Raw genomic sequence first — 13,282 nt, forward strand, 5'->3', positions numbered from 1 at the left:
CTAATAGGCCTGACAGAGCCGATTTGTCTGCCTAATTTTGGTGAACATTTTCCAGATGGGAAAATGTGCTGGATATCTGGATGGGGAGCTACAGCAGAAGGAAGTAAGTATTTTTAATGTCCATTATAAATATTATGCACTAAAAATATCATTTGCAGTAAGCACTGTGTTTGGCAGTTGCAGTATGCAACATTAAATCTTCTGAAAAATCTTGAAAACAAAGCTAATTCTAAGTATAGCAACAATCTTGGATAAATTTCACTCACATGCAGAAGATCCAAACAAGTCACATGCAACACTTGAAACCTCCAATTAGGTCTACACATTTCATTTCTAGCAAATACCACCCAGAATAGCATTATTTTATCTAATTTGATTGTCTTCATTGTTTATAACCTCAAGCAGAGAAGTACAGCATGATTCCAAGAACCAAACGTAGATTGTCTGCATAGATGTACGTTATTGCTGGCTGAATGATAAAACATATACCTGTGAATGGGAGTTCACTTTACTATGAATGATGGAGATCATCATTTTTATTAACCACATCATAAAAGTGAAAGTTTTTGAATAGTCTCTCACACTGGAAGAGCAATTAATCACTGTTCATTAGTTTAAAGTTTAAAATGTTTCAATCATTCAGTCAGAGAGCAGCCGAGCTGTGGAACCAAGTTAAAGTCAGGGTAATAGAAGTCCTAGAAAAAGCAGTAGAAGAGAGAGAGGCAACCAACCACGCAGTGTGAACAGCAGACAGCCAAACAAACCAAAAAGTTTGTTAACAATCCAAACTGTGGAAACAATTTATCCAAACAATTTGGTCCATGGTTACAAATTATGAATCTACTAAAAAAATAATCTGATTTAGTTTGCAAACAATTTGCATATTAAACAAGGGGCTGAATTACCACATAGTGCACACAATAAATAAAAAGCAGTCAAGTAGCACTTTAAAGACTAGCAAAATGGTTTATTAGGTGAGCTTTCGTGGGAGAGACCCACTTCTTCAGACCATAGCCAGACCAGAACAGGCTCAATATTTAAGACACAGAGAACCAAAAACAGTAAGCAAGGAGGACAAATCAGAAAAAGATAATCAAGGTGAGCAAATCAGAGAGTGGAGGGGTGAGGGGGGGGAAGGTCAAGAATTAGACTGAGCCAAGTAAGCAGACAAGCCCCTATAGTGACTCAGAAAGTTCCCATCACGATTTAAACCATGTGTTAATGTGCCGAATTTGAATATAAAAGCCAGCTCGGCTGTTTCTCTTTCCAAAACGGTGCGATAATTCCTTTTCAGTAACACACATACCTTTAGGTCATTGACAGAATGCCCCATTCCATTAAAATATTGACTAACTGGTTTGTGGCTCTGGAGCGTTTTGATTTCTGTTTTGTGCCCATTGACCCTTTGTCTAAGGGAGTTAGAAGTCTGTCCAATATACAAAGCATCTGGGCATTGTTGGCACATGATGGCATATATGATGTTAGTAGAGGAGCATGAGAAAGTGCCTGTGACTCTGTGAGTAACCTGGTTAGGTCCAGTGATGGTATTTCCAGAGAAGATATGTGGACAAAGCTGGCAGCGGGCTTTGTTGCAGGGAAAGGTTTCAGGACTGGTATTCCTGGGGTAATATGCTAATATATTTATGGCTGACCTGGAACAATGATTCCTCAGCTCTCGTCCCCTATTACCACTCCTCTACTTAAGATACATTGATGACATCTTTATGATTTGGACCCATGGTACAGAGGCTCTAGAGGAATTCCACAGAGACTTTAACAATCTACACCCCACCATCAACTTATGCCTTGATTACAACATGCAAGAGATACATTTCCTGGACACTACAGTACTAATCAAGGATGGCCTGATCGGTACCACACTGTACCGAAAACCTACTGATCGCTATACTCATCTACACCCTTCTAGTTTCCATCCTGCACACGTGACTAGATCCATTGTTTACAGTCAAGCTCTTAGGTACAATTGCATTTGCTCTGATCCAACTGACAGAGACCAAAACCTGCAAGAACTTTACCAAATATTCATAAACCTGAATTACCCACCAGGAGAAGTAAAAAAACAAATCGACAGGGCCAGACGAATATCCAGAGACCAGCTACTCCAAGATTGGCCCAAAAAAGCCAAGAACAGAACACCACTGGTCATCACCTACAGCCCCCAACTCAGACTACTGCAATGAATTATTAAAGACCTACAACCTCTCTATAGGGGCTTGTCTGCATACTTGGCTCAATCTAATTCTTGACCTTCCCCCCCACCCACTCTCTGATTTGCTCACCTTGATTATCTTTTTCTGATTTGTCCTCCTTGCTCACTGTTTTTGGTTCTCTGTGCCTTAAATAGTGAGTCTGTTCTGGTCTGGCTATGGTCTGAAGAAGTGGGTCTGTCCCACGAAAGCTCACCTAATAAACCATTTTGCGAGTCTTTAAAGTGCTACTTGACTGCTTTTTGTTTTGATAGTGTATAGACTAGCACGACTTCCTATTTGTTACTATTCATCACACAATGAATAGTTTGACTAGCTCTAGAGTTCATTATATCATCAGTTGTTAAGCTGTAGGATCAAACAATGTACAACTTTCACAGCTGTATGTTTGTAGCTCATGATTGGGTAATGTAGGCAAGTGAACCAATGTTTAGATTTCCTGTTTGTGTATTATCAAGTTAAGGTTAAATCACAGTCATATATCCTTACCTTCCTGATACTTCATATCCTGTAACCTTTGCTCTTTACTAAAGGCCATGGGTTTCAAGGAAATAATAGCACTGTAAAAAATGTAGAACTCTAAAAAGAGAATTATCTATATTTTTAAACAGGTGATACGTCAGAGACCATGAATTTTGCCGGTGTTCCTTTGATTTCTAATAAGGTTTGCAATCACAGGGATGTCTATGGGGGAATTGTAACTTCTTCGATGCTTTGTGCAGGTTTTTTAAAGGGAGGTGTGGACACCTGCCAGGTATGGATGATTTTTAACTACAGTTGCATTGGTTAACACTGTTTGTAAAAATAAGAGTAATACATTATCAGGAGACAACTCCCAGCCTAACTCTCAGCAAACCTTTGCAAATATTTACTATGTGCATATATGAGATACTGTGACTGCTTGCATTCATAATGTACACCTCCCTTTCTTCTTTTAATGTGTGCACTTTATCAGCAGCTACAGAAGGTAAATTTACAGTTCTCTAAAGAAAAATGTACTTCACATATTTCCAGACTTTTCTTAGTGTTCTTAAGTGTGGTGCCAAGCACTCTAACCTGCTCACAACCACTGGCAAGATAAAGAGTTCTAATTTACACCAGCTCATAAGACTTGCAAAGGCAGAAACCCCATCATTAACATACAGCAACCAGAGCATTTCACTTGCTGACTGACTAGTGGGAAATGTGTAAACCGGGAAGAGAACTTGATCAGGTAAAAACTAAAAAGAGAAATTTCAGAGGATTGGTAATGAACTATGGAGTATTTCACAATACCTATCAATCACTGATTCAAATTCAGCCCAGGTTAGTGACCAAAAGTCATTAGTTATTTGTATTATGGGAGCAACCACAGGAGCAATGAATTATGAAGTGTGTTTGACAAAGAGTCCTGCTATATGGCCAGTGATCACAGAGTTACTAAAAATTTTGATGGCACAGTAAGATCTCCAGTAATGGACATACACTGAAAACCCAACCAGGCCATCATAAAGACTAGCTAGTGTTTGACCTAGCTGGCCTTTGATCTGAAAGGAGGTAATCTTTTTGATATGATCATGAAGATGAACACCCACAATGTACTATGTGTTGTCTAAATATAGAGTAAAACCAGTAATATTACCCTGTTCTCAGAAGCTCTCAAATGAAGGGCAATGGAAAAAGATGAAATATACCAGTTTACTAGCCTTGCTGTTTGCATTGAATAGTTATGCTTGGATGCAGCATCCCCAGACACAAAGAGCTCCTTCTGGAACTGCTCACAGTGTTGAGTTACATAGCAAAAGAAATGGGCTTAAAAGATGTGGGATAGTTAGAGTGCCTTCAAGTATTGTCACCATCATTGAATCATGGACATACTAGTAGCACTGTAGATCAAGAATTTGACTATTTGAATCTATTATTTGGTGTTCATAGCAGAACGGGAATGCCCATATAGTTTTAGTTGGTTCCTAGACAGTGTCATAATAAACAAAGGGCACACTACCAGGAAAAGAAGCAGCACTTTAGACTCACCGAGTCAGGGAACCCTAATTTGCAATTTCATAGCTGGCATTTCCAGTAGTGAATCATTCTTGATGGGTCCTCTTGGGCCACAACCTACCTACATGTAAATTGATATTTGTGGATTTCCCAAGGCTCCCAAGAGCAGTTAGGAAAAGCAGGTACCCAGTACTCATGCATCTCTAAATAGACTCTATATCCACATAACCAAGAGAATCCTGAAGTAATATTTGTTCCAACATCAAAAAGACCCAATATGTGGATTTAAATTCAGGGCTCCGATCTCTCAAACTGTTAAACAATGAGCAAATCATAGGCAAAAAGTACCCCACAATTATAAGAACACTGAACACTACTAGTGCATACTCTGGAAGATTTTCATTTGACTAATTGCATGTGTGTGATGGGTGAATAGAGCAGAACAAAAAAAAATGAGCATTGCCATCCCATGAGAAAATATTTGATTTGGAACTTTCAGGATTTTACATCAAAACAAAACATTGCAGTGTTTCTGAATAGAAATGTTGTAGTTTCATTTGTTGAATTGACCCAGAATACTTGACTTCAAGTCAGTTCAACATTAAACTACATTTCCCTAGTACAGTGCCTTTTCTTATGGGAGCTATAGTTCAAGTTGCCAGATGACTCCATTCATCTCTATGGACCTGGACTACATTTCTCGTATGGCTCAGATCGTCAAGTGACTTCTGTCATGCAATATGTCACTCTGTGAGAATACTGTTGCATCATAGGCGATGTGGTCCAGCCATGGAGCACAGTCTATAAAACAGAATGGGGAGCTAAATGACCACTCTCATCAGGCAATGCAACAAAGTAGGGAAATGCAGTTGAAAGTTGAACTGACTCTAAATAAAAATTGTTAGACATTCGGTTTATTCAACAACTCAAAATATGCTAATTCAAGTTGAACAAATCCAAAACAAAATATTTCATATTGACTTTGCTACTTTAAAGAAAATAAAAATGTTGATTTTGTGGAAACTGTGCTGTCACAAAATCATTCCCATTGATAATTAACTACCAGTTGTTAACACCTACAACACCTTTGTATGCATGAATAAGAATTGGCAGAGCACACTTTGTCACAGCAAAGAGGAGAAGTTATTTCATGGATACCTGTCTACCCCATAGAAAAACCACTAGTTTGTGAAAGTCCAAGTCTCCAAATTTGTTTCCTTCATAATATTCAGAAGAGAGAGAGACATCAAGAAACTATTTTAACCAGTAGTATTTGCTGCACTCCAAAGTAAATAGCCACTCTAACTGTTTGTGTTTTATTTATTTTGGTCTTTCAGGGAGATAGCGGGGGACCCTTGGCATGTAAAGATATGAACGTCTGGAAGCTAGTGGGAACTACCAGCTTTGGGATGGGCTGTGCAGAAGTAAATAAACCAGGAGTCTACAGTCGTACCACCTCATTTCTTGACTGGATACATGAACAAATGGAGGTTTGTTTTTTTCCACCTGTTTTGTGTCCGGTAATGAAATTTTGCTCTTACTTCAAGTAGGTATGGCACTAGACAATGCAGTATGGGAAGGAGGTGTGCAGCCTTGGGTGGAGAAAGAACAGGTTAAGAACTACTTAGAAAAGCTAGTGTTACACAGCTCCATGGGTCTGGATTTAATGCATCCAAGGGTACTGAGGGAATTGGCAGATGTCATTGCAGAGTCTTTGGCCATTAACTTTGAAAACTCATGGAGATCAGGAGATATCCTAGATGACTGAAAAAAGGCAAATGTAATGCCTATCTTTTAAAAAGAAAAGAAGGCCAATGCAGGAAACTATAGATCAGCCCTATCTCAGTCCCTGGAAAAATCATGGAGGGGATCCTAAAGGAATCCATTTTGGAGCACTTGGAAGAGGGACAGTGATCAAGAGTAGTCTGAATGGATTCACCAAGGGCAAGTCATGCCTGACCAATCTGATTAGCTTCTATGATGAGGTAACTGACTCTATGGACATGGGGAAGTCAGTGGATGTTATATAACTTGACTTTAGCAAGGCTTTTGATACAGTCTCCAACAACATTTTTGTCCATAAGTTGAGGAAGTATGGATTGGATCCATGGACTGTAAGAGGGATAGAAAGCTGGTTTGACAGACAGGCCCAACGGGTAGTAATCAATGGCTCAATGTCTGGTTGGCAGTTGGGTTCACGTGGAGTGCCCCAAGCATCAGTTCCAGGGCCAGTACTGTTCAACATCTTCATTAATGACCCGGACGAAGGGATGGACTGCACCCTCCGCAAATTTGCAGATGTCACTAAGCTCGGGGGTCAGGTAGATACATTGGAGGGTAAGGATAGCGTCCATAGGGTCCAGAGTGACCTAGACAAATTGGAGGATTGGGCCAAGATAAATTTGATGACATTCATCAAGGAGACGTGCAGAGTCATGCACTTGAGACGGAAGAATTCCAAGCAGTGTTACAGGCTGGGGACCCACTGGCTAAGTAGCAGTGCAGCAGAGAAGGATCTGGGGATTATGATGGATGAAAGTCCGGATATGAGTCAACAGGGTGCCCTTGTAGCCAAAAAGGCTAATGGCATATTTGGAGTTCATTAGGAGAAGCTTTTCCAGCAGACCTACAGAAGTTGTTATTCCCCTCTTCTCAGCACTGGTGAGGCCACATCTGGAGTATTGCATCCAGTTCTGGCACTCCCCCCCACACCCCGCCCCCGCAATATAGAAAAGCTGTTGACACACTGGAGAGGGTTCAGCAGAGGGCAACAAAAATGATTAAGGGGCTGGAGCATGTGAACTATGAGGAGAGGCTGCAGGATTTGGGCTTATTTAGTTTGCAGAAGAGAAGGCTGGGGGGCAATTTGATAGCAACCTTTAACTTCCTGAAAGGGGGTTCTACAGAGGATGGAGAGAGACTGTTCTCAGTAGTGGCAGATGGCAGAACAAGGAGCAATGGTCTGAAGTTACAGAGGGAGAGGTGTATGTTGGATATTAGGAAAAACTATTTCACCAGGAGGGTAGTAAAGTACTAGAATGTGTTACCAAGAGAGGTCATGGAATCTCTATCCCTAGAGGTTTTTAAGTCCCATCTTGACAAAGTCCTGACTGGGATGATTTAGTTGGGGTTGATCCTGCTTTCGGCAAGAGGCTGGACTAGATGACCTCCTGAGGTCCCTTCCAGCTCTAGAATTCTATGAATCTATGAAGTCTATTGATCAGAACAGGACGGCTCCAATAATGCCTGAAAAGGCAATGCAGCTCCCTACTGGAGCAGTCAACAAGTTAGTTGTGGCTGGAGACACAAAGAAAATAGAAGGGATGAACACATGGGATAACTAGCAGGCAATGTCAGGAGGCTGCTTTGTTTCTCTAAGGCTACGTCTACACATGAAGCCAACATCGAAATAGTCTATTTCGATGAATAACGTCTACACGTCCTCCAGGGCTGGCAACGTCGACGTTCAACTTCGACGTTGCGCGGCACCACATCGAAATAGGCGCTGCGAGGGAACGTCTACACGTCAAAGTAGCACACATCGAAATAAGGGAGCCAGGCACAGCTGCAGACAGGGTCACGGGGCGGACTCAACAGCAAGTCGCTCCCTTAAAGGGCCCCTCCCAGACACACTTTCATTAAACAGTGCAAGATACACAGAGCCAACAACTAGTTGCAGACCCTGTATATGCAGCACGGACCCCCAGCTGCAGCAGCAGCAGCCAGAAGCCCTGGGCTAAGGGCTGCTGCCCACGGTGACCACAGAGCCCCGCAAGGGCTGGAGAGAGAGTATCTCTCAACCCCCCAGCTGATGGCCGCCATGGAGGACCCCGCTATTTCGATGTTGCGGGACGCGGATCGTCTACACGTCCCTACTTCGATGTTGAACGTCGAAGTAGGGCGCTATTCCCATCCCCTCATGGGGTTAGCGACTTCGACGTCTCACCGCCTAACGTCGATTTCAACTTCGAAATAGCGCCCAACACGTGTAGACGTGACGGGCGCTATTTCGAAGTTACTGCCGCTACTTCGAAGTAGCGTGCACGTGTAGACGCAGCTTTAAAGAAAGATGAGCTTCAGCAATGAAGTATATATTTCATTTTTATAATTTCTTACGAAGGGGTTACCAGTTTCCAGACTTTGTTTAATTCTGATATAATTGTGCCCCTGGCAATAGCTTGATAGATAATTGATGGGGTTAGTAGCACTGCCTACTATTAAGGTTGCCCAACACTTCCCAGTATAAATCCCTATTTATCAGTCATCTCTAACTTATCAATCCCTAATAATTTGAGCTGAAGTTTTCCTGTCTAGGTGTCTTCCTCAGACTGATTTTTATTTTATATTTTATTTTATTTTTTAAATTTAAGCCAAAACAGTTCAGCAATTTCTGAGAATAGGGCTAGGGGGGAAATCGTTTTACCCAAATTAAAACATTTTGGTGGCCTGTCCTTTGAACAGCTTGATCACCCATATGTTTCAGAGAAGGTATATGAAAATTTCATAAAATCAGCTTGAATTAGTAACTTGCACATATATTCTCCAAGTATTCACAAAGATAATAACTTTAAAGGGATAAATATGGTAAGGCAGGAAGCAATTCACTATCCAGAGATGTACTTTCCATTTTCTAATGTAAAACTTTGTTTAGACACAACCAAACTCAATCTCAGGCTTCTAGAAGCAGACAAATGCTTTCCTAAACCACTGTGTCTGCTGCAGGCATAATGACATTACTTTTTATAATCCCATACCACCTGAGGAACCTGACTCCTGCCTCATGCTTTGTTTTGTTCCATGACCAAATGACTTCACAAGCACACATCTCCAATGCTGTCAAGTGCATCTCTGCCAGTTGATATCGTATGGTATCTCTCCATCGCCTTTCGAAGCTGCTGTCACTTTCCAGTTGCCCATGGTATTCGGATGTTCCATGTTCCAGTTGATAGTATATGTGTTAGTTGTAATTTTCTTTCAGTAGCAAACTTATTAACCCAACCTTAATCACTCGATTGGTGCCACAGACCTTGCTTATCCAAGTGACATCCGAGCTGTTATCTTTTATCAGTTGGTTTACGACGAGCAGAAGTATGAGACAAGGAGATCCAATATTGCTGAGTATCTTCCTCACACACTTAGAGAGCGCGATGGACAAAATCAAGGAAGAGGTAGAAGGGATATCTGTGCATGGGATAAGAATTAACAACCTGAGGTTTGCAGATGAGGTAGTTATAATTGAAGAAGATGAAGAGAAGCTAGCAAGAATGGTGCAGGTGCTAAACGAAGAAGGGAAGCAGTACAGACCATTATGAACATTGATAAAACAAAAACAATGGTATGTAGAGATAAGAAAATAGGAAGGAAGATCAGTGTAGATAGGATTGAACTCAAGAATGTTCACGTGTTTGGAGAGCAACATAACGTATGATCTAGACTGTAAGAAGGAAATAGCAACTAGAACAGCGAAAGCAAGAATGAGTTTGAAGGTGATGAGTAAGATCTGGAAAACCAGATCTGGAAAAAAGTGATTAGCCTAGGGACGAAGCTGAACATGTTGAAAATGTGTGTACTCAGCAGCATGTTGTACGGAGGTAAGACCTGGGTGAAAATGAATGATTCAAAGAGAAGAATATTGGCATTCGAGAGGAGTTGTTATAGAAAGATCTAGAGAATAGGATGGGTGCAGAAGGTCACCAGTGAGGAATTATACAGGAAAATACAGCTGAAAAAGAACCTATTGCAGAAGGTTATATGACACAAGTTACAGCAATTCAGGCATACCTGAAGAATGAATGACAAACAAAAAATCAAGACCCTGGTATTCGGCATAATGGCTGGTTCGAATAAGAGAGGCAGACCGCACAGAGAATGGCTAGATGATATAGTAGATTGGTGTGGAGCTAGTCTACAGAAACTAAGCCACTCTGCAGGGGATAGGGAAAGATGGAAGGAAATAGTGAGGGAGGCATTGGACACGAGGGGGCGCTGAGCCCATGGTTGTTGATGATGATGATGACTACCTGAGGAGAGTCAGATGGTGTTTTTCCAACATAAAGACTAGGTTTTCTGCTTTGCACCATCACTCCTATTAATAACCTCTCTGTGGAGAAAATGAAGCCACATCAGGCCTTGCCAGAGTGCAGCTGATATATGAGATTAAAAAACAATGAGGAATCATGTAGCACTTCACAGACTAACAGGCTTATTAGGGTATAAGCTTCTGTGGGCAAAACCCACTTCATCAGGTGATCTGGAGTGGAAATAAAAAGACAAGTGTATATGTAAGAATATTACTGCAAAAAAAAGTTACTATCCATTTTAAATTAGGGTGATCAGTCAGAGTGATTGTGGCCATTCAATGCAGTAATTGTCTCACATATATACCTGCCTTTCAGTTTCCACTCTAGTTCATCCGATGATGTGGGTTTTACCCACAAAAGCTTATGCCCTCAGAAATCCGTTAGTCTCTAAGGTGCTACAGGACTCTTCATTATTTTTACAGATACAGACTAACATGGCTACCCCTCTGATAAGTTACTAGCCAGAATGAGTTAGTTACACCCTGAGGAATATTACACATTGCCAATTTAACTTAAATTAATGAAAAGTGTCCCCACCCCAGCAAGAAAACCAGATTCTCAATAAGTAGAATGTGAGTCAGTCTATACCTTATTTTAATGCAGGGCATATTTTTCTGAGGAGTTCTCTTTGTAAGATGTAGAATTACAGGTAATTTTGGCAATCATTTACTGTCCCATGTGGATATAAGAAATTATGTGACTTGAGAATCACTTCATGAAGCAATGAGATATTTTAAAAGCTGTATATATTTTTTTTAATTTTATTTTAGAGAGAAGAATTGGGAACCTGAAGAGAACATTGATTCCCTGAACTTTTGAAACTTGATTTCAAATTCCGTCTCCACAGAATCATGTACCTCATCCCACAAACTCTTATATTTTACATTAATAGCAATTACTTTCTATCGTATCTTCACTGGTGCTCATAACTTACTTTATTTGCTGAAAAGAACAACGGTCTTTTCTGATTGCATTTAGTCCCTTGCAGATGTAAAAGGCAAGATATAAAAGGGATGACATGCACATATCCTTTTTGACACCAATATGTAAAGGAAATGCAGCAAGAAGACTGATAATACAGAGTGCTACAGGAATTAAATACTGACTTGGGTGATACTAGCTAAAGATTACAGAGGAGGAAATTCAAATAGTGACTATTTTTACACTTCCTTTCCAGGGATCCGAGTATAAGAAGTTTACACCCCTCCTAGATCTGTGCACATTCAAGACATTCCACTACACAGCTATCATCAGACTTTTTTGTTCACTAAATTGATAGAAACATATCTGGTGATTTTTTATAGTATGCTCTGTTCTCATTATTAAGACAGATTTAGCCTAGATTCACATGCATCTTGCTGAAAATACACCTGAAGGATCTGTCTATATCTACCAGGAGATCGACCTGGTCAGGGTTGATCTTCTGGGGTTCAATTTCGCACACCTAGTGGAGACGCATGAAGTCGAACTATCAGGGCTCAACAGCTAATCCCTGTACTCCTCATTATCATGAGAAGTAAGGGAGGTCTGCAGGAGAGTTTCTCCCATCAATCTCCCTTTGTGAGGACAGCCAGATAAGTCAATTATAGGTATGTTGATTCCAGCAACACAGTTCTCATAAATGGAGTTATGTACTGAGGATTGACCTTCAGGTCTAGCATAGACCTGGCCTTAGTTTAACTTAGAGATTTCATAGTGTTGTAAATGATTGGCTCTGAAATCAGCAAAACATAGATAGCTTTCAATTTTGCATTTTATTTCTGAGACTGGCTTGAAGATAGTTTATCAGATTCTCCTTTATTGCTTTCTGATGAGTTATAAAATGAAACCCATGTTACGACAACTAAACCATGCCATACAGCACAATAGCATTGCATATGCTGTGACACAGTATGGTATAGAACCACAGAAACGTATGGCCCGAAGGGACCTTGAGAGATCATCTATGTCCGGCCTCATGCACTGAGGCAGGCCCAAGCAGACCTAGACCATCTATAAATATATCCAATGTTTCAAAGTTGCAACATATAAAAATTACACAATATAGTCCAGAAAAGCTATCTCCAGAGAGAGGAGCAGGTTTTTGCATTGTTTGTGCCTCTCATTCAAAATAACATTCTGCATAAACTGATCTCACAAATACAACCAGCTTCTGGTGGGGAGAGGCATCGTGAATGATGCTGTGGTTTCCTGATTTACAGTTTATGAATATAGCTGCCTCTTGTGGTTACGTTACAAAATACTCAGTATTTTATATTTGCTCTTTGTGAAATGAAAGCAAATGAGGTATTTCGTACTTTGGAAAGCAGCCGTGGGGTAGCTGGATAGCGCAAGTAATTGATATAAACTAGGAAAATAGAACTTTTGGTCACAGCTGATTAAAGCTGGTCCAAGCTGATATCACCATTTGCTGGCTGACCACAGGATGATATGTTTGCAATGAGGTCTAGACGCAATGCAGTGGATAGATACCCATATCACAAAAACCCTCCCTGTCCATCTCAGCAGGGAACCACCCTGTCACCTGCGGAGATCAGGTCAAATTTGAGAGACAATGGTAAAACAATGTGAGGAAGTTTGAACTGTCACTGCCTCTGTTGTGCTGTGAACATGCAGAATCCTTTGGATTCAAAGGTGGCTATTCAAATACCTTTCACCACGATTAATAAAAGAAAACTGCAGTGCAATAGAAATGGTATTTCTAAGGACTATTTGGTTACAAAGGACAATCAATTATCCAATTAAATATTAAGTGTCAAATATAAAAACAACAGATAGCCACCAATTTGATACTTAGTGGCAAATTAAGACCGAAAGAATTCAGACTTCATAGTGAATCAGCCTTTCAAATTCCTTTGAGTTTAATTGTTTATTAATTTCTCATCTGGTTATTCCAAAAGACTTAGTCTCAAATATTATTAAAATGGCAAACACCAAGACACATACCAGTACCATTTACTGAACCGAGACAGTTGTCTATTTCTAGAAACTCTT

At 40.4% G+C, this 13,282-nt stretch overlaps 1 protein-coding gene across 1 annotated transcript in view; it reads left to right on the forward strand.

Annotated features, from left to right (window-relative positions):
- Nucleotides 1–11,479, forward strand: part of TMPRSS3 (transmembrane serine protease 3) — a 28,804-nt gene extending 17,325 nt beyond the window's left edge. Inside the window, exons 10-14 of the mRNA XM_074988651.1 lie at nucleotides 8–103; nucleotides 2,840–2,982; nucleotides 5,546–5,698; nucleotides 9,277–9,376; nucleotides 11,466–11,479. Of these exons, the coding sequence (XP_074844752.1) occupies nucleotides 8–103; nucleotides 2,840–2,982; nucleotides 5,546–5,698; nucleotides 9,277–9,376; nucleotides 11,466–11,479 (506 nt within the window). The remainder of the gene's footprint in view (nucleotides 1–7; nucleotides 104–2,839; nucleotides 2,983–5,545; nucleotides 5,699–9,276; nucleotides 9,377–11,465) is intronic.
- Nucleotides 11,480–13,282: the final 1,803 nt, after the last annotated feature.

The sequence above is a fragment of the Carettochelys insculpta genome, chromosome 1 (assembly GCF_033958435.1).
Source record: "Carettochelys insculpta isolate YL-2023 chromosome 1, ASM3395843v1, whole genome shotgun sequence".
Classification (NCBI taxonomy): Eukaryota; Metazoa; Chordata; order Testudines; family Carettochelyidae; genus Carettochelys; species Carettochelys insculpta.